Here is a 22,875-nt window from a genome sequence, read left to right as displayed (position 1 = left end):
TGTCCTATATTAGGTTTCTGAAAAGTTTGAATGTGAGTTTGGGGTAGATTAGAAGTGGATTGTGAAGGAGTGGCTTGGTGTCCCTGGTGTTGGTAGTTTTTATTTTGGTTAGATCTATTTTGGGTCCATTTATATGCCCTCCCATCTCTGAAGGCATTCCTGTTCCGAGTAAGTTTCTGTCGTTTCTTTATAAGTATGTCTTTATTAAACGTTTCTAAATGTGTTTTAAGTCTGTCCTCTTTGTTAGTGAGAGGTCTCTGGGTTTTCAACTGTTGTAATTTATTACAGAGAGCTACAATATCTGTATCTAGGGTAGTGGATCTTTTTCTATATTCATCAATCAAGATTTCCATCAAGCTTTGTGAACTTGCCCGCAGGGCTTGTTCCCATTTGGTTTTGAATTCCGAGTCCAGGCCCTCCAAGGTGGGGAAGATCTGGACTCGCAATCCTGCGGGATTGATGTCCTCTTTGATATAATCCTGGAAAGATCTGACGTGCCAATAGAGTAGTGATTTTTTCTACAGGATCTTAGAAAGTCTGGAGAATAATAAGGAAATTTCAGAATCAAGATTCTTTATCTCCGAAGTCTTTTAGGTACCCCTCCATAAGTGTTTCCCATTCATCGCCTGTAAAATTAGTCATTATGCCTACTCGTTGTAAAAGTGTTAAAATATACACAAGATTCTAAAGTAGAAAAAGGTTTTCAACAATTAATGAGACTCCAAGGAGTACTAGATAAATGCGCAGATAGAAGAGTTTAAAAATAAGATAAAAAAGCAAAAAAAATAATAATAAAAAAAAAAAAGCACCCCTGTCCCCCCCCCCCGCTCTCACGCGAAGGCGAACCCAAGCGTTGGTTTGGCATCAAATGTAAACAGCAATTGCACCATGCATGTGAGTTATCACCACAAAGGTCAGATCGAGGGCAGTAATTTTAGCAGTAGACCTCCTCTGTAATTCTAAAGTGGTAACCTGTAAAGGCTTTTAAAGGATTTTAAAAATGTATGTAGTTTGTCGCCACTGCACGTTTGTGCGCAATTTTAAAGCATGTCGTGTTTGGTATCCATGTACTCGGCCTAAGATCATCTTTTTTATTTCAACAAACATTTGAGCAATATAGTGTGTTTTAGTGCATTAAATTTTAAAAAAGTGTGTTTTTCCCCCCAAAATTTCCTTTAGAAAAATCGCTGCGCAAATACTGTGTGAAAAAAAAAATGAAACACCCACCATTTTAATCTGTACGGCCTTTGCTTTAAAAAAAAATATATAATGTTTGGGGGTTCAAAGTAATTTTCTTTAAAAAAAAATTATTTTTTCATGTAAACAAATAGTGTCAGAAAGGGCTTTGTCTTCAAGTGGTTAGAAGAGTGGGTGATGTGTGACATAAGCTTCTAAATGTTGTGCATAAAATGCCAGGACAGTTCAAAACCCCCCCAAATTACCATTGACCCAAATGACACATTTTGGAAAGTAGACACCCAAGCTGTTTGCTGAGAGGCATGTCGAGTCCATGGAATATTTTATATTGTACCACAAGTTGCGGGAAAAAGACAATTTGTGTTTTTTTTTGCACAAAGTTGTCACTAAATGATATATTGCTCACACAGGCCATGGGTATATGTGGAATTACACCCCAAAATACATTCTGTTGCTTCTCCTGAGTACGGGGATACCACATGTGTGAGACTTTTTGGGAGCCTAGCCGCGTATGGGACCCCGAACACCATGCACCGCCTTCAGGCTTTCTAAGGTAAAGGTGTAAGGTGTAAATTTTTTATTTCACTCCTCACTGCCTATTACAGTTTTGGTGGCCATGGAATGCCCACATGGCACAACCCCCCCCCCCAAATGACCCCATTTTGGAAAGTAGACACCCCAAGCTATTTGCTGAGAGGTATGGTGAGTATTTTGCAGACCTCGCTTTTTGTCACAAAGTTTTGGAAATTAAAAAAAGAAAAAAAAAATACATTTTTCTTTTCTTTCTTCATTTTCAAAAACAAATGAAGCTGCAAAATACTCACCATGCCTCTCAGCAAATAGCTTGGGGTGTCTACTTTCCAAAATGGGGTCATTTGGGGGGGGTTTGTGCCATCTTGGCATTTTTTGGCCTTCGAAACTGTCATAGGTAGTGAGGAGTGAAATCAAAAATTTACGCCCTTAGAAATCCTGAAGGCGATGATTGGTTTTCGAGGCCCCGTACGCAGCTAGGCTCCCGAAAAGTCCCACACATGTGGTATCCCCGTACTCAGGAGAAGCAGCAGAATGTATTTTGGGGTGTAATTCCACATATGCCCATGGCCTGTGTGAGCAATATATCATTTAGTGACAACTTTGTGCAAAAAAAAAAAAAAAAAAGTTTGTCATTTTCCCGCAACTTGTGGCAAAATATAAAATATTCCAAGGACTCAACATGCCTCGGGGTGTCTACTTTCCAAAATGGGGTCATTTGGGGGGTTTTGAACTGTCCTGGCATTTTATGGCCTTCAAAACTGTGATAGGTAGTGAGGAGTGAAATAAAAAATGTACGCCCTTAGAAATCCTGAAGGCGGTGATTGGTTTTCGGGGCCCCGTACGCAGTTAGGCTCCCAAAAAGTCCCACACATGTGGTATCCCCGTACTCAGGAGAATCAACAGAATGTATTTTGGGGTGAAATTCCACATATGCCCATGGCCTGTGTGAGCAATATATCGTTTTGTAAACTTTTTTTAAATTTTTTTTTTTTGTCATTATTCAATCACTTGGGACAAAAAAAAATGAATATTCAATTGGCTCAACATGCCTCTCAGCAATTTCCTTGGGGTGTCTACTTTCCAAAATGGGGTAATTTGGGGGGGTTGTACTGCCCTGCCATTTTAGCACCTCATCTTTCTAATGAGGCCGCCATAAACTAAAAGCTGTGTAAATTCCAGAAAATGTACCCTAGAAATTGTAAAAAGTGCTCTGGTCAGGAAGGGGGTAAATCCTTCCGGGGCTGAAGTGGTTAAACACATTTCTTCGAAGGAGGTATGTAGTCTCAACCATTTCGAACTGAGTTGCATTGGCTTCGAGAAAATGTCTGATTTGCACATATGTCCAATATGGGAGTACACCCGTTGTCAATTTAGCTGCTAAGTTGGTATAGGAGAGGGGGAGGCCTCTCTCGAAGAAGTGTTCCTCTCTAACGTTTGAGTGTGGCCATATCTTTTTCAAGAAGGATGTCTGCATTCCCGGGGGAAAAGTCAGGGTTGAGTCTAAGTGGGGTTATCGGGCCTAAGGTCGATGAGATTTTGTGTGTTGCAGGTGTTTCGAAAGGCAGCAAGCGTTGGGTGAATTAGCGGGTGGGAAGTATATATTGACGGGATGTGTTTTGAAGCCAACTGCGGAGTTTGAGCCAGCGGGATAGAAGATACGGAGCTTTCCAATTGGACCCAGTCTTTAGCTTTGGAGTGTATATTCCAATCGATGATTCTAGTTAAGTGGCAAGCTTGCTGATATTTTTTTTATGTCTGGTAGGCCTAAGCCTCCTTTGAGTTTAGGGATGGTAAGTCTCGCATAACTCAGTCTGGGTCGCAATGTGCCCCAAATAAAATCTGTATATGCTTTTCGATATGCTGTGAAGAAGACAGGTAGGAATTTGATGGGGACCGTCTGGAGTAGATATAGTACCCTAGGTAGGATGTTCATTACTATAGCAGCTCTGCCAAACCAGGAAAAAAGTCCTACAGACCACTTCTTTAAGTCATGTATTATGTTTTGTAGCAAGGACAAGTGATTCGTAGAGTATAGATCCGCTAGGGAGAAGGTTAGTTGAATGCCCAAGTATGTAAGTTTGTGGTTGTTCCGTTTAAACGGGAAGTTATTTTGCCATTGTTTGCATATCTCAGGGGGTAGGGTGATATTTAAGACATTAGACTTCGAAAAGTTGATTTGGAGGTTCCATAGAAGTTTTAAAGTGGTTGAGGTTTTTAAGTAGGTTTGGGATAGTTGTTAGTGGTTCTGTTAGGATGAGGAGTATGTCATCTGCGAAAGCTGCTATGTGTGCAGAGATAAAAAAAAAGGCCAGATGGCCAAACCCTGCGCTACAAATATATACTTAAATATAAATTGAATCAAGAAAGAAAAGCAGCCAGCACCAAGAGTCTACAATACAAAACCCAAAATCATATCATATAATATAAATTAGTGCAGCGCTAAAATCATTGAGTGAGAAAAATCTCACCAAAAGTAAATATTGACATAATTAAATGGTGAAAACAAGCTGAAAACAGAAAACTAAGGTGGGGTATTAACTCCAAAAATAATATACTGTGTTCTAATGTGCCCTTAAATATATATTGTGAATATTGAATCACCTAGTATTATACCAATTAAGATAAGAATATAAAATAAATGCATCAAATATATAATAGGTGTATTCATATAAACAAGTGAAAATATTATTCCTCAACCGTGGGTAAATACACTCCAAATATACATATCTTAGGATAACTATAATGATGTGAATCTGATAATCATAAGTGAAAACATATAAAACATATGCGATGAAAATTTAAATAAGTCCGTTGATCTTGCAAAAAGGAAAATTAGCCAGTCAATGATGCAGCCAACAAATAGTGAAAAAGAATCCCTCATCCAGTGAGACGGAATACCCGAGGTGAGTAAGTATTCTCCTTACCAGCTAAAAAGATAAATATGTTGGTCTCACCGAGCCCAGGGAATTCGGTCTCCCAAAAACCTATAGGACATCCAGGGCTGATGAATCTATATCAATCAGTTTGCAAGATCAATGGGACTTATTTATATTTTCATCACATATGTTTTATATGTTTTGACTTATGATTATCAGATTCACATCATTATATTTATCCTAAGATATGTATATTTGCAGACCACCAGGACCAAAGACCAATCTCCTTACTCCACTCACCGAATTCTTCTCAATACACACCCTGAAAATCAAAAACCTGCTGGTACTTGGGGATTTTAACCTCTGGGCAAACTCTGCCCAAGACTGTATCGCAACCGCCTGCGTCAACCAAATGGAAGAACTGGGCCTGCAACAACTGATAAATGCTCCCACACACGGTTCAGGACACACTCTAGACCTCATCTTCAAACAGAATATGGACATCAACATACTGGACAACACTCCACTACCGTGGACGGACCACCTTGCTATCAAATTTAAAATCACCATCAACACCACCTCCCAAAAACAGAAACGGGCAACAACAACAAACTGGAATAGATCCCAGAAGAAACTACACTCCGAACTCTTCAAAACCACATCATCAAACAAAATACTTCTGCTAAACTCAAACCTCTCAACGGAACAAACACTCAACTCCCTAAACAAGGTATTACTACAAACAGCAGACTCAGTGGCGCCAAAACGCAGAACACCTATCCGCAATAAAAACGAGATGGTTTAATGCCATGCTCACCCTACTCAAGCAGGAACGTAGAAGAGCTGAGAGAGCATGGAGAAGAAATCCCACCAAGGAAAACCGTACCACCTACAAAGAACTTACTGTGAAATACCACAAGGCAATCTTCAAAGACAAAAAAGAACATTTCTCGGACACCATCTCAACTGCCCTAAACCGTCCGCGAGAACTTTTCAAATTAGTCACTCAGTCAATGAACCCGACTTGCTTAGAGCCACCCGGAAACAATACTCAAGAATTCTGCAATGAATTATCAGATTACTTCATCGACAAAATCGACAACATCCGGAAATCAATTCATCAGAAAAGAACAACCAACCTCATTCAACCAAAGCAAAAAGAGGATATTAACACGAACATCACACAACCACCGAATTTTTCTTTGTCTCCTATCACCGCTGACACGACTATAAACATCATCAGAAGCCTTCGAGACAGCACATCACCAAACGACATCATTCCCGCAAAACTCCTAAAAGAATGCTCCGACATCCTGGCCCCTACTCTTACACACCTCATAAATCAATCATTCAAAGAAGGGACTGTACCAACCTCCCTCAAGCAAGGCATCGTCAAACCCCTGCTGAAGAAACCCAATCTCGACCCTAAGGACCCTAACTGCCGCAGACCGATAACCAGCCTCAACACCATCTCCAAGATTATGGAGAAAGCAGTAGTACTGCAGCTACAATGCCACCTGGACACACACCAACTCCTGGACCCGCTGCAATCAGGCTTCCGCCCAGGCCATGGCACAGAAACAGTACTCCTCAAAATATGGGACGACGCCCTTGAAGCAGCAGATGACGGAGAATCAAGTCTCCTGGTACTGTTGGACCTCAGCGCAGCATTTGATACAGTGGACCACAATACTCTACTTGTCCGCCTCTCAGAAGTGGCAGGAGCCACAGGTCCGACTCTAAAATGGCTTGCATCCTTCCTAGAGAATCGCTCTCAGATAGTGAAACTAGGAACATTCACCTCGGAAACCCGGGCAATCTCCTGCGGAATTCCTCAGGGCTCACCCCTGTCACCAGTGCTATTCAACATCTAAATCCGCCCACTTCTCAATATCATCAGGAAATCGGACCACTGTTTCCACTCATACGCTGATGACACCCAACTCTACTTTCGTATCACCGGACAAAAAAACCATCATCAACAATTAGAAGAATGCCTCAGTTCAATTGACGACTGGATGACCATCAGCTCCCTCAAACTTAACGGTTCAAAAACAGAACTTCTTCTCCTACATGCCAACAAAAATTCCAAAATTAAGACCCCGTGGACACCTCCTACCATCCTCGGACAGACCATCGCTCCAAGCTTTAAAGCCAAGAGTCTCGGAGTCATCTTTGACTCAGGAATGACAATGGATGCACAAATAGGATCAGTGGTGAGCGGATCCCACCATCTCCTACGCAGACTCATCCCCTTCATCCCAGAAGAAGACAAACCGGCAGTTGTGGGAACAGTCATCAATTCCCGACTCGACTACGCAAATTCGCTCTACATAGGACTAGCCCAATATCAGCTTGCGTGCTTACAACTCATTCAAAACACGGCGGCAAGACTGTTAACAGGAAAAAAACGCTGGGAATCTATTTCACCATCCCTAAAGTGTCTACACTGGCTAACCGTAAAGAATCGGATCAACTTCAAGACCCTCTGCCTCACCCACAAATGCATACAAGGAAACGCTCCGCTATATCTCCAGGAGAAAATAAAACACTACACACCCAATCGCAGCCTTCGATCAGCTAACCAAAACCTCCTCATCATTCCCAAATATCGCTACAAAGCAAAGGGAGAACGAAGATTCGCAGTCCAAGGACCTCGACTATGGAACGCTCTTCCGACCCACATCCGCATGGAAGAAAACCATCAGGCCTTCAGGAAAAAACTAAAGACCTTCCCTTTCTAAGAAGCTGGCAACAGAGAACGCATTCTAGCGCCTTGAGACGATTCAGTTCGCATTTGCAGCGCTCTACAAATCCTTCATTCATTTATTCATTCATATTTGGAGTGTATTTACCCACGGTTGAGGAATAATATTTTCACTTGTTTATATGAATACACCTATTATATATTTGATGCATTTATTTTATATTCTTATTTTAATTGGTATAATACTAGGTGATTCAGTATTCACAATATATATTTAATGGCACATTAGAACATAGTATATTATTTTTGGAGTTAATACCCCACCTTAGTTTTGTCTGTTTTCAGCTTGTTTTCACCATTTCATTATGTCAATATTTACTTTTGGTGAGATTTTTCGCATTCAATGATTTTAGCGCTGCACTAATTTATATTATATTTTATATACCTCTATTCCTTTAATGTCTGGATTTGCTCTAATGCATCTTAGTAGTGGTTCCAGCATCAGAACAAAAATTAAAGGGGATATGGGGCATCCTTGGCGAATACCATTCGAAATGAAGATAGGTGGCTGTTGACACGCACTCTCGCAGTGGGAGTGGAGTACAGCATAAGATTAAGCATTCGGGCAGGAAGGCCAATGATTTTTAGAGATTCTGTCTTGTAATCCCAGGCCACTCTATCGAATGCCTTCTCTGCTTCTAGGGATAGGAGAAACCCCCGGCGTTGGTTGGACGTGAGCCAATGGTGAATATTAATTGCTTTGAGAGTGTTATCCTTCACCTCTCTACCAGGGATGAAGCCCACTTGGTCAAGGTGGATAAGGTTAGGAAGAAGGGGGAGAAGTCGATTAGCCAATATTTTGGCATACCACTTAAGGTCCACGTTTAATAATGAGATAGGTCTGTAGTTCGTTACCAGTGAGGAGTCTTTTCCCGCTTTTGGAATGACCGCTATGTGGGCTGTCAATAAATCACGAATTGCACGATTTTTCATTTCCACGGGTGTGAATAGAGCCTTAGACCACTTATAGTTTACCACAGCCCCAACAGGCCTGTTAAAAAAATAAAATAATGATAAAATAATTTTAAAAAATAATAAAAAAATAAAATTGTAAGTAAATACCAGAACAAATTAATAATAAAAATTAAAAAAACTACTGACATTGTCCACTGCTCTACTAACACCATCCACTCCCCCCCCCCCCCAAAAAAAAAAAAGTATTGTGCAAAAAATTGTGTGAATGAGCACTTTGTGTGGCTGGAGCTGCCTGTTACTCTATGTAGACACAGCAGCTGTACAAACACAGCCGCAGGTCGTAATTTGACAGGTTTGCAGGTGCTGGTGAGTGGTACTGAATGCACACTTTGTGTTTGAGGCCGTATATGTACATCCACATGCCTGTCATATAATGCTGTGTTCATATAGTTTCTACATCCCCATAGCGTAAAAAAAAATGGTTTGCACTGTATAGGCCACAGCACTCATAAATGAGCTCCAACACCTTTTTTTTAGTTAAAAGGAAATGGCACGGGCAGGCAATAGTCAGAAAACTCACTGAAAAAAAAGCAGCTAAATGGGATATGAGTTTAAAAAAATGCTCATATGCAGGTAAATGTAGGTGAATGCATATCAGTTTTTACCTACATTTTTATTCACAGTGTGAACCAGCCCTAACTCTCTGTTCGCATAAACATGCATGCAGTTATTTGTAGCAGCAGTGATGCTGGAGTCTAGCATCTGTTGAAGTTAAGTTGAATATGCATATGTTGTTACATTCAAGCCATTGCTACATTATTTCTGCAAGCATTCAAATCAAGGATTGTTACATATGTTGCTCCATTTTTTCTTTTGTCTGCTGATTCTTGAGCTACTAAGACTGTTGCTTGTCATTTCTCAGCTTTTACGGCTGCATTTTGGCTTGAAACTACATGCTTGATTTATGCCTGTTTTCCTTTGCTATCACCATTGTTGGATGGACAATTTATCACATTTTTTAAAGAGATATTACATGCATTTATGAAATATAGGTCTCTCTGTTCAGTAATTAGAGCTGGGAGGTATATAAACACATGTTAAAATACATATTGATTGTTCTTAGAACATTAGGTTATTTGATGGTCTCTACCAGTATTTTGACATACACTCATATGCTCTATGATGTCTGGACCTTACTTGTGTAGAAATAAGACAACGTCGTTGTCTTGTTTTTGTATGTAAAGGTGGAGGGTGTATATCTGATAAAGGATTGTATCTTTTAAGCTTTAACAAGTAATTTTTGAAAAAATAAAGACTATTTATTCATTAAGTATGCCACTTGGTCTCATAATGTGGTAGCTGTATAGGTTGACAGTCTTGCCATTACCTTTCTGTTTGTACCCAGACATCTTTAACCAAAGATGTGGACATCCTAGCCTCTAGATTCAACAAGTACCTACAGTATGTTTGTGGCCATGACCAACAACTCTTTATTGCTGGAATCAGTTGCCTTGATATTCTCAGTTCAGGCTAATATTTTAATTCCCTGCAGTGCAAATTCTACCTTATCTGCTCCATAAGAGAGTAGGAGAAGAAGCCAGTGATTCAAATGCACTAAACTGGCCACTCAGAACCTGGTACACAGACATACTATACTCAAGACTACTAGAAGATGACCCCTGGCCCCATCCGAACAGGCCAGACCTGCTCTCTCGGGTCCCTGTGTTCCATCATGATTCTCAGTCTATGGCTTCTCTGTCATTTCTACCTTGCTAGAAGCAGGAAAAGCCACTTCCAAAAAAAGAACTACGATCTCGTACCTGGGCATTTTTCTTTGCCTTGTGTGAACAGAGGCACTTCAATCCCAGTGATTACTCTGTGCCTCACATTCTGGAATTCCTACAACCAGGTCTTAACCAGAACTTTGCCATAAGCACTCTGAAAGGACAGCTTTTGCCCTTGTCCATTTTTTTTTTCAAAAAGCCTCTGGTTTCACCCTGTCTTATAAAAACATTTATTCAGGACTTGTCTTACATCAATTTCCAACTTGCTTCCTTGGGATCTCAACTTGATTCTTCCTGCCCTGTAGAAACCACCCTTTGAAACCATCAGGGATATCCCCTTAGATGACCTGTCCTGCAAAGTGTCCTTATAGATTTGTGTTATGTTTGACAGACATCTATGTTGGTGTCTCTTTCTTGTAAGGATCCGTTCCTCATTTTTCGCAATGATAAGGTAGTCTCACGCCCAAGAGCATATTTTCTTCCTCAGGTGGTATCAGTCTATCACCTCAATGAAAACATTGTCCTTCTGCCCTTATGCTCTCCTCCAAAGCACCCAAAGAAATTTCTCTTAATTGCCTGGACATAGTCAAAACCATAGGACTCTACCTCAAAGCAATAGCTTTGATCAGGAAGACAGCTTCCCTATTTGCTTTGTTCTTGAGACCTCTCAAGGGACTTCCTGTTTCTGGGCACACTATCGCTTGACACATACGAAATCTGATCGCTAGAGCTTAAGCCTAGTACACACAGGCCGAATGTCAGGCAGCATCGGCCGCTTTAATAGAAACTGTCCGACATTCAGCCTGTTGTGTGTACTGGAGTCGGTCCAGGTGAAGGGGCATGACCGAAAAAAGGTCTGCTGATTGTCCCCCGATCAGCACTCTGAGCTAATGAGCACTGACCAGAGGGTTCTGGCAGACGGTGAAGTGGAGCGGAGGCCTGGTGTGCCGTCTGCCTGTCAGAACACTATAGCACAGCAGGGGAGATCGCTATAATAGCATTGTATAGTTAATACAGCGACTCCCCCTTAGCTGTCAGGTTTTCTTTTTTCATATGCCCTGCTATGTTGAACGAAAAAAAAACTACTAGTGTGTACGAGGCGTTATACTCTCAATGACAAATCACCTTCTGCGCCCATTCCACCAGATTGGTGAGAGGCCGCCATCCAGTCCTCTGTTCAGACCTTTTTAAAGTTCTCCCAGGTGGACATACAGGTGAAAATAAAGGTAAAAAAAAAAAGATGATGCAGCCACCACATTGGTCAATATATGACATTTTTTAGTTTGGGTTTAATACTGCTTTAAGGGAAAAGTTTAGGTATAATTATTCCTCCCTGGAGTTTTTATATAAAGTGTTTCTAAACCCAAGTAGAAAAAGTTATAATTTTGTAGGTTCTTAGACATGGTGACTGCATTTGTTTTCTTTTTTTAAACTAAGAACATTTTCAGAAAGTACAGAAAATACCTGTCGATCTTGGCAGAAATGCATTGTCCTTCTCACTGATTGTGAAATGATCTGGAAGTAGAAAGCAGTATTATCTTCGTGTGTAAATGATTAATTCCGTCAACTTCAATGAAGATGAACAAAGGCAGACGTGTTTGAAGCCTAGTGTAAAAACCATGGCTTCTGCTATAAATACAATGGAAGATCAAGGGTAGCCACACAGGGAAAGGAATTGTGTTATCTGTGTGTTTTTACTTGGTAAAAATAAAGTAAAAGATGTTGAAAAAAAGAAAATAAATGCAGCCACCTCATCCTATGGGTGATAAACTTAAATATTTTGATTTTTGATACACTTTAATAATGTGTTTTTTTATAATGTCATAAATCGTTGTGTCTTTCATAGAAAAGAAATCTTGCAAATGAATTTTCCAGAAAAGAAAAACAGCAAAAATCTCTTGAAAACAAGGTAAAGTATTCTAAAGGATATTTAATAAAATATTTGTGATACTACATTACAAATATGTAAATTATAGCATTAGTGAGACGGCCTACTTTGGACAGTTGAGAAGGTTTTTACAGGGCAACAAAATATTAAAACTTTACAGTGATTGAAAACTCACCAACTAAGGGGGACGTTCAAGTCAAACCTTAAAAAAGACTTTTAAATGTACAGGTATAAAATGGGATGCTAGCATGGCTGTACTACATGCAGTAGTAAGTGGCAAGTGTGTCCTATTACTGATAGGCGGCGCACATGTCTTGGGCCAGTCCAGAGACCATTAATCAAGATGGCAAACAACAAACAGTGTTAGTGCGTGCATTGAACAGCGTGTGTGTATGTGAATGAAGGTGTAAAACCCACGGATATCTATCGAAGACTTCAAACACAGTACGGTGATGAGACGCTTAGCCGCAGGAAGACATTTTTTAAAGATGGCCATACGTCCGTCAGTGACAGTCCTGGCCGTGGTGGTTCCCAGCCCACAGCAGTCATTTCTGTGAACATTTAGCGTGTGGAAAGCCTGATCCTGGATAATCTACGCATAACCTGTCGTGAAAGAGACAAATCTTTCTATGGAAACAGTAAAGTAATTCACGAACATTTGCATTTTGGGTAAGTTGGGTACCAAGACAGCTTTCCACTTTCTGCTTTTACTGCTGGGTACAAGACAGCTTTCCGTTTTTGACCTGCACAGAAGTTGAAGTCTGCACTGCGTTGAAGGATTTTATCAAATCTGACAAATCTTTTCATGCCGAAGCTTTCCAGGCATTAGTTAAATGCTGGTGTAAGTGTTTAAATGTATCAGGGGAGTATGGCTAAAAATAAATGCAGTTTCCACCCCTTCAAATGTGTTCTTTTATTATATAATCTCAAATGTCCCGGTTTGATTTGAACGCCCCTCGTACAAATCTGCTATATACTTTAAGAGAATATTATTGGGTATTTTCAATGTTTTGGTGGATGTACTTTTCACTCATCCACAGGAGGACACAGGAGGATTGGAGACTTGCTTTACAGACTTAATTCTGGTAAACGTTAGCTGTGCAGCACTTTCCATGTACAGAGCCACTGGCATTACCGCAAGTGAGTCGGTCGTAATTACTTAGGTCGCTAGACCCTATTGTCTCCAGCTCCTGCTGGTTTTGCTGCAGAAGGGTTAATGCTCTGGGACTGAACTCTATCATTATCTACTGGGTCGAGTGTTGTGCACTGTTGCTCCTGCTTGACATGAGCCAGATGAACTTTAATCTTCGATTCGTTCCTGCTGCCTCTGGCCATCTGACCCTCACCTGCCACTAGCTTCCCAGGTTTTGTGAGTACCCACAGGGTGAGGGGCGGGTTGATGGATAATCCCTCTGGGGTGCCATGAGCTCACATTCTACCAACGGTTCTGAAGCTGGTTGCAGCTTGCCTTTTGATGCTGACGTCTGCAGCCTGGAATCCTTTTTATCGTCTGATCTTAGAATCTGTTCTGTGATCAGAGTCCTCCTTAACTCCATCGAGTGTGATTGGGCCTGCTCCCCTCTTGGCTGAGGTTTTTACCATCGTCATAAAAGATTTTATGGCCCAGTTTACCCACTTATTTTTGACTGACTGCAGAGACCATAAATGCATTCCAACATTTTTTCCTGCAGATTCTATATCTGATTTGCCAACAGACTTGGTGGCTTCCGAGGCATTGGTTGCTTTGGTCCTTTGCTGATGACCTTCCCCTGAGGTGTTGCAGTCTAAAGTTATTATTCCCAAATGAAAAGAGACTGTTTTGGCTCTTACTGATGCAGTGCACATCATTCTTAAACTAGGGGATTTACAGTCAATACATATGCATTGGGCACTTTGGATAAAATGTGAACTGTGGAACTGTTAAGTAAAAAAAGGTCTAGCACTTAAAAGTCTGCCAAATCCTCAGACAATCTTTCCACTGCATGAAGGTGTGCGCCCACTTTCCAGAAAGGGGGCATTTTTATTAACCTTTGCTTGAGCAATTTGCATCTCTGATGCTTGGGTGCAGGAGGTCATATCCCAGGCTTACAAATGGCCATTTCCCCACTTTAGCATACCTCCATTGAGCTCTCTCGGCTCACTTTAATCAAAGTGTCAATGCCCCAGTTCCTGTGACAGAATGGTCCTGGGGCTTTACGCCAACCTGTTCACAGTTTCCAAGCCCAAAGAGAGAGTTCACTCCATTATGGATCTCAAAGCTCCAAATGTCTTTATTCGAGTCCAAAAATTCCACAAAAAATCTACCAAATCTGTCATCGCCCCTTTTACCCGAGAGACTATCTGGCTTCTGTGATCATCAGGGAGGAACCAAAACTCTTGCTTCAGCCAGCAAAAAATATAGATTGGATCCTATGGTGGACAGAACTTCATGTCCCAGCCTTTTCTATACATTTCAGATGTGGACAATTGGCAGACTTCCTCATCCAGTAGCACCTTGACCCGGGGGAGTGGTCCCTAAAAGTAGAGATATTCCAGGACCTGTATCACAGGTGGGGGATGCAGTATGTGGACCTGCTGGCCTCTAGACAGCAAAATAGACTGTTTTTTCTCCAGGTACAGGAATCCTCTAGCGGAAGCCTTGAATGCTCTGGTAGCTTTGTGGGATCAGTACACCCAGACCTATGACTTTCCATAAACTTTTTTGTCTACTTCTCAGGATTGAAATGGAGGACATTCTGCTGTTCCTCAGGCTGGCCCAGGCAGACGTGCTACGTCATCCTGGTAAGACTTTCCCGAGCTGTCCTGAATGGTCAGACCCTTCTGTCCCAAGGACCTATTTACCATCCTACTTCACAGTCCCTAGCTTTAAGCATGGCTTTTAAAGCACAGGTTCTGAGGGACAGGAGCATCTCTAAGTTTGTGTTTCCTACGATCCTAAAAATGGGAAAGTCCACTTCTCGCAGTCTTTCATCAGTCATAGAAGACATGCTTCACTTGGTGTACGTCTTGGGGCTTTTATCCCAGGGACAAATTCTCTCCTTCCTATAGCTGTGCCTGTACTAGCATTGTATTCGCAACCCCATCATAGACTCATTCGTTAATTAAGACCTTTGTACAGAGGGTCTCCCATGTATCTTCCTCATACATTCTCTTGGGAATCCATTGGATCTGAAACTAGTTCTCTCTGCCTCTCTTCATTTCAGAAACCTTTGTTTGAATCCATTAGAAACATTCCTCTCTCTACTCTCATCCACAAGGTGGTGTTTCTTGTAGCCATCATCTCTGGGAGGCGAGTGTCTGAATTGGTGGCCCTAATGTTAACCTTGTTGCTTTTGTGTGTTTGCTTTCCCTGAGAGTGGAGTCTAAGAATCTAAGAATTAGCTGGTGTTCTGGTAGAGACCCCATAATGGGGGTTTGGGCTTAGCTGCTGACTAGCCCCAGATCACTCAACTGCGTATATGAAAGCAGGGGTGAGGTTTGAGACCATTGGTGGAGAGATGGCGCAGCAGAGGTTAAGAGTGTGGTTGCAACGAAGACTGTAAATGCAGAAAAGGTGCAGCAGAGGCTTAGACTATTAATGCAGTGCAGACTGCGGTGTACGCAGATCAGTAGTAGGTAGGGCAGTTTACAGAGGTCATTAGTAGGTAGGGCAGTTTACAGAGGTCATTAGTAGGTAGGGCAGTGTACAGAGGTCATTAGTAGGTAGGGCAGTGTGCAGAGGTCAGAAAGTAGGTAGGGCAGTGTGCAGAGGTCAGTAGTAGGTAGGTTAGTGTACGAGGGTCATTAGGTAGGGCAGTGTCCAGGGGTCAGGAGTAGGTAGGGCAGTGTCCAGGGGTCAAGTAGTAGGTAGGGCAGTGTACAGGGGTCGGTAGTAGGTAGGGCAGTGACCAGGGATCAGCAGGGGGTAGGGCGGTGTACAGAGGTCCATAGTAGGTAGGGCAGTATACAGAGAAAAGCAGGGCAGAGAACAGGGCATCGGCACGGCAAAGGACAGGGAGGTCAGGAGGGTGAAATACAGAGGGGACAGGAGAGCACGACACTGGGAGGTTAGGAGAGCACAGTACTGGGAGGTCAAGAAGCACGGTACTGGGGATTCAGGAGGGCACAACACAGGAGGGATCAGGGGAGCTCAAGAGGGAATGGTAGAGGGGGGAACAAGAGGGCACACCACATTGGGGCTCAAAAGGGCATGGTAAAGGGAGCCTCAGAAGGGCATGGTACAAGAGGACACACCACGGGGGGGGGGCTCAGGAGGGCACACCACAGGGTGGCTTAGAAGACAACAGCAGAGGGGGGCTCAGGTAGGCACACAACAGGGGGCTCAGGTGGACATACCACATGAGGAGCTCAGAAAGGCACGGTACAGGGAAGCTTAGGATGGCATGGTTCAGGAGGGCACGGTACAGGGGGGCTCAGGAGGGAACGGTACAGGAGGGTACACCACGGGGGGAGCTCAAGAGGGTACACCACAGAAAGGCTCAGGAGGGCATGGTACAGGGGAGGCTGTTATGCCTTTTCATTTCAATTTTAAACTGAATGGGTTGTTTTACAAGGTGATTGTTTACAATCACTTTAAGTGCTGGTCAGCAAAGCAACAGTGTAGGAAGGCTTTGTTTTATAGCCACCCTTTGTGGGTGACCATCTTTTCAGCTCTTCACTAGACAAAATCTTTAAAAAGGCAATCGGGGGTAAGAGTTTTTACCCTAGCTACACAAAAATTGAGATCAACAGCCCAGGTCAACAGTCTTATTCTACTTAAAAGCATTCTTTTGTTTCTTCAAGTCAGGTTCCAGTCCCTGGACCCTCAAGTCGTCTTTTACCTCCCCCTCCCTAGGCTCAGGGGGTTTTAAACATCCTGAGCAATCCAAGCGATCAAAATATGTAGATAAATCCACATCTGCATGAAGATCTTTCCCCAGTAGCTTACACGTGGGTGCAGGGGATTGTATCAAGAGTTACAAAATGGGGGTTTTCCTCCTTCTTCCACCTCAATTTTTCACTTCACTTTTCTATGTTCAATAGACATTCTAGAGTTACAAATTATTTGTCCATCATTACTTCACAGTACCTCCCTCCTGATCAGTCATCCTGTCCATGTTCAGACAATGCCACAACTATGGCTTACATCAGTTAGTAGTGGGGCATCAGGACTGTTGCATTGGCAACAGAGGTGGAACTTATCCTGTCCCGGGTGGATTTTCATGTTCTGTATTGCACATTGGCAGGCAGATTTTTTTTTTCATTAGGATAAATGTCTCCAGTCCATCAGAAGGTGTTCCAGGACATGTATCTGCATTGGAAGATGTAATATGCAGATCTGTTAGCTTCTCAGTTAAGCAAAACTGTAGAAATGTTTGTCCCCAAGACATATGACCCCACAACAGAAGATGTCCTTGTGGTGCTGAGGCACTATAATTTTAACCTCATTTAATTTAAAGGAGTGAAGCCAAGGGTAGTGTAGTCATTCTCATAGGTCCTAAACTCACTGAGACTGGCCTCAGTGAGTGTGGTACACCAACCTCAATCCTATATTAGCCAATGCTCCATGGCCTCTACCAGATTGGCCAGATCTTTTATCTCAGGGAATAATCTTTCACCCTGCTTCACATTCACTGGTGGCCTGGCTGTTGAAACCGAGAGTATATTTTTAAATAAGATACTTTGTATGTGCTTAGAGTTTGTAAATCTACTCCCCGCAAGATGTATCAATGTCCTTTTGATAATAGTTTGCTGATTTAGACTATCATTCAAGGATTGCACACACTGCTTCCCTGTTAGGCCTCCACTCCAACTGTGGGATTTAAATCTAGTATTGTCAGAGTTACAAAGACCCTTCCTATAAACCTATTGAGGACATTTCCCTGACATTCTTATCCCCTTTCTGAATTATCGACATTGTCCTGTAGGGAGCCCTATTTGATCTTACACCGAGACAGGGTTGCTTTGAGATCAAACACCTCCTTTCTACCCAAGATGGTTTCTGCTTTTCCCCTTAAGGCCCCTTTCACAAGGCAAGCCCGCTCGGATCTGCCTGTCCGTTTTTCAGGCGGATCTGAGCGTGCCATCCATTGACTCCTATGGGGAGACGATGTCAGATTTGTCCGCTGACACCCATCTGCCATCCAATCCGCTAAAAACAGACATATGGCGATATGTTCGCCATCCATCTTATCGGATGGGATGAGATCTGATGAAAACAGACATGCTGTCCGTTTTCATCTGATCTCTCAATAGGAATCAACGGCGCTCTGAAAGGCCCCTCCCTGCTCAGTGAGCAGGGAGGGACCTGTCAGCTGCTGGCTCAGCGGAGTTCAATGGAACGATCTCCTGCTGAGCTGGCGGACTCCGCTAAATGGATCCGCCTCATGTGGAAGGGGCCTAATTAAGTCATTATGTTGCCTTCCCGGTGTCTGACTCTTTGCCTAGATGTAGTAAGGGCCATCACAGTTTGCCTTTCTGCCACTGCTTCTTTTAGGTAGACTGATTCATTTTTTGTCATTCCATAGGCCTCTTAAAAAGGATTCTCCAGCTTCCAGATAAACTACCTCTGACAACTTACTGTGTTGGCCCATGAGTTACTAAATAAAGTGCTGGGAACAGAAAAAACGATACAATAGTATTAGCAAGAAATGGCTGCACGCCCCAATGAAAGCATATGAAGTATGAAAATTTCCCTAGGGGGGTTTGAGTTGCAGCAAACCAGTCCAAAATATTAAGTAAAAAAAGTTTATTACAAAAATTGGTATGTACAAACACAGCTGTCCGTCAAGACAGGAGCTCCAAAATCCATTGCTAGAAGGCGTAAATCGCATGATTATACAATGGTACAATATACAAATAACAAAATAGCTAAAAAAAAGTCATACAGAAAGACCCCAACGTGTTTCGACCATAATATAATAGCGGTCTTCTTCAGGGGGGATAAGAATATAGACTTCTAGAGGATACAAGACATCAATCAGTACAATGAAAACCATGTAAAAACATCAATTGGTTGACAAAGTTACAGAATAAGTAATAGGATTTATATTTACCAAAGAACAGCTTCATTTTAGGCCTTCCAGCAGTTCCGCTCTAGATTGTTTCCCTCAGACGTCCAGACATCACAGTTGAACCAAAATGGCACATACCCCTCAGCCAGGCACCACGCTCAAAAGGGCTACAGGAAGAGCCTACAAGAGGTTGCATTTACTGCATGAGAAAGAAGGCACGGGGTGGGGATGGCAAATGAAGGGGAGGGGAAGGGGCAAGGAGAGGGAGCAGGAGATGACTATACCAAACAGGTGCGAGAGGAGGGACTCAGTGAGTCCCAGCAGGGAGGTCACCAGGCATCAAAGGGAATCCCAATACATTGTAAGAGAATTAAATAAGTATAACATTAATAATTATGAAGGAAGATAACTAAGTGCAGGTAAAGGAATAGGAGTGTGAAAAGGTGGACAAAAGGTATGGATGAAAAATGAGCTTGGTTGGTTTGCCTGTGTTAGTACTGCTTTGGCGTAGGTTGCTAAATTATCAAGCTTCACCCCTAATGGATGATAGACAAAGTAGGATTTTTATACTTAATGTAAAATTATTTTACATTTCCCCACTCATATGCTATCATTCTCTCTTTGGCCTGTTTTCCACAACTGAGCAGGTGTGGGGTGGGAGGGGTTATAACCTCTAGGGGGCTGGGCATCTTTTGGATTTAAATACTAAAATCAAACCTCACGAATGTAAACAAAACACATTTTCTGAGTGTGAAAATATGAAAAGGCAAGCATCTATAATAAAAGCAGGTGTTCCTAGCTTTTTTTTTTTGCATAAGTAACTTTTGTCTTCCACTTTGATGGAAGGACTAAAGCTTAGGTAAAAAGGGAGAAGGCCTGATAAAAAAATTGTGTGATTCATTTGACATGTTTGAGAGCTCATACATACAAGTGTCAAGTTGTCTTGCCTTTTTCCCACCGGGACAAGAAAAAATACATTGAGCGTAATGGCTCAGCATGCTCACATTTAATCCTTGATCTTTTGATTGCTTTTCCCAGATAGGCCGTTGTGATTTGGGAAACCCTAACAATTACATAGTTGGTGAAGTTGAAAAAAGACAAGTCCATCAAGTCCAACCTGTGTGTGTGCTTTTATGTTAATATTACATTGTATATCCCCCGTATGCTGTGATCGTTAAGGTGCCCATCTAATAGTTTTTTTAAACAATGAGTCTGGCATGAGAAGTTCAAAGTGGACTAAAACGTGTTCAACTGTCTGACTGTTTACTTTCCCACCTTTTCTCACCTAATTTCTATAAATCAGCGTCTCTTTGCCCAATGACTTTGTTACTTGGGGTGCTCTGCCACAGTGACAACACAGGGGCAGGCATCTGCAGCAGTTATTATCTGCCACTACTAGACCAGCCAGTCGGCAGCACTTCATGCACACAGGTCTCATTCTGCTCCTGGAAGTAGCTCAGAACTGTCACTAACAATTTTGTTAATAGCACCTTTTTATACCACGACCCAAAAAAAACAATTCTGTAATTTATTATTTATTTTTTCATTTTAGCAAATAACTTTTCTATATTGAAAGTCCATTCACAAGCATAAAGGTCACAGTTTTTTTAGATACAGAACATGAAGGAAGTATGTTGTTTTTAGACCCTCTTTTTTCAATTTAAGAGAAAGCCAGGTGATGGTAACTTCTTTGATACTTTCAATATTTAACAAAAATTACTTGATGTGTTATATATACCTAATTTATTTCCAATCTCTCATTTTTAGTTGTGTACTTTGAAGAAACAAATTGAAAATAAAAATAAGGCCATAGAAGAGCTACAACAGGAAGTATGTATTTTGAAGTTACTAAAGAAATATTTTGGGCAATGAAAATGGGGTAAATAACATCATAAACTTCTACAAAGGATTGTGAAGTGTCATTAATTTTAAGTTTCAGAACTCCTGATCTGCTTGTTTTAACATTTAAAGTCTGTGATTCTTTCTGCCACATACATTCAAGAAATTATATTAGCATATCTGATATATCTCCCAACTTTTGAACTTGACAAAGAAGGACAATTTTTGGGGGACAATATTTGGGGGGCAGAACATGCACGCGTAGCGCACTGCAGTGTAAACTAGGTATGGCCATATGGGTGTGGTTTACAAATATTTCTGCAGCACCTTGGTAAAAATCTCACTTGGCACTTTCTCACAATGACAGAACTACATCCAAGAAGGTATTGTTAAAGTGGTTGTATACCCATTTTTTAAATTTTTACCTACAGGTAAGCCTATAATAAGGCTTACCTGTAGGTAAAAGGAATATCTTCTAAACCTGTACAGTTTAGGAGATATTCACTTTGCATGCAGCCGCTGACGTCAGCGGCGAATGTGCTGTGAATGCCCAGTTGAAGGACTGTCAGATGCTGCCGGGAAGAAGACTCCCACGCGCATGCGCGGGAGTGACGAAGCCGGAAGACACGCCCAGGGCAAAATGTCAGTTCCCTCGCCGTGGACCAGCCTGCGGGACCTCGCTCTAGGGTATTTCATAATGTATGTGTTGCATACTAGCTCATTTTGCCTTTGCCTTACAGGGGTTTTTTTTTTTACATTTTTTTTTCCTGAGGGTATACAACCGCTTTAATTAAATTATTTATGTATTTGTTTAGCTAGTTACAATATTTGGTACAGTCTAATTATAGTGCAGAAACCCAACAGCTCCTGCAGAGAATACAGTGATAAACACCACCAAATGTACAATGTAGTTTCTAATGTGCTGGGCTCTGAAGTGCATAATGCAAGGAACAATGTACAGTGTACAACCTAAAACCTTCCTTTTCTCCTAGGACAAAGCCCCCCCAAGACCATACCCCCCCTTCTCTGTACAGATTTCCCCCCACAGTCCAAAATCTCGCTCAGTACAAACCAACCTCCCAGCCCCTTCTCAGTACAGACTACCCTCACAGCACAGACTACCCTCACAGCACAGACCCCCCCTCTCAGCCCCTTCTTAGTACAAACCCTCTAGTACAGAACACCCCCAAAGCACAGACCCCGTCACAGTACAGATCTCCTTCCTCTCCATCAGAATAGACTCTCCCTCCAGTACAGGGCCTCTTCCTCCCCACAAGTGCAGACTACCTCCATTGCAGACTCCCTCCTTCCCCACCAGTACAGACCCCCCTCTAGTACAGACCTCCTACCTCCCCACCAGTACAGAATCCCCCTCCAATACAGCCCTCCTCAGTACAGTCCTACTCTCACCCTGCCAATACAGAATGTCTCCAGTACAGAACCCCCCTCTAGTACAGCTTCCCCTCTCCCTACCAGTACAGAGTAGCCCCCTCAAGTACAGATGCTTTTCCACCTTAAGCTCACTCACCATTGGAATGAACAGATGCAGCTGCAGAAAATCCTTCCTTTGACTGGAGCCTAGAGAGGTATCTATAAGCTTGCCATATGAATGAGCTGCAGGGGGATTTGCATATGAAGGAGTTGGTAAAGCTCATTCATATGCATATGGTTGGTTTATTCATATGCAAACTACATGATGATTTGCATATGAATGAGCTGTGGGTACAGTGTACATGAACAGGGAATTTACAGGAGTAGGATCAAACTGTAGGACAGTTTCGCACAATCCGGAACTGTTGAGATGTAGATATTAGTGCCATGCTTGCATTAACCAGGACCTGACAGTAGGGGGTTCCACACACAACCCGATGGCTGTCAGGTGGAAGCATTTGATTGCTTCCATACACCCCCCGGTACTGACTACACCCCCCCCCTTTTGCGCACTCACCCCACCATTATATTCTGGGCTCCACTTGCTCATCTGCGGGCCCTGGACTGACATCGCGGATGGAGGCGAGGAAGAAGAGCTGTATGACGTCACTTCTGGGACACCTGTCACTCCCTGGCTAACATAGTGGTGAAG

General features: G+C 42.3%; 1 protein-coding gene across 1 annotated transcript in view; it reads left to right on the top strand.

The window, feature by feature from the left end:
• The window catches only part of SYCP1 (synaptonemal complex protein 1), a 360,929-nt gene that overhangs the window by 155,635 nt on the left and 182,419 nt on the right, over positions 1 to 22,875 (top strand). The window contains exons 14-15 of the mRNA XM_073615691.1: positions 11,920 to 11,982; positions 20,721 to 20,783. Coding sequence (XP_073471792.1) covers positions 11,920 to 11,982; positions 20,721 to 20,783 — 126 coding nt within the window. The remainder of the gene's footprint in view (positions 1 to 11,919; positions 11,983 to 20,720; positions 20,784 to 22,875) is intronic.

This window comes from Aquarana catesbeiana, linkage group LG02, assembly GCF_042186555.1.
Source record: "Aquarana catesbeiana isolate 2022-GZ linkage group LG02, ASM4218655v1, whole genome shotgun sequence".
In the NCBI taxonomy this organism is placed as follows: Eukaryota; Metazoa; Chordata; class Amphibia; order Anura; family Ranidae; genus Aquarana; species Aquarana catesbeiana.
This window is presented reverse-complemented; position numbering and strand designations above follow the sequence as displayed.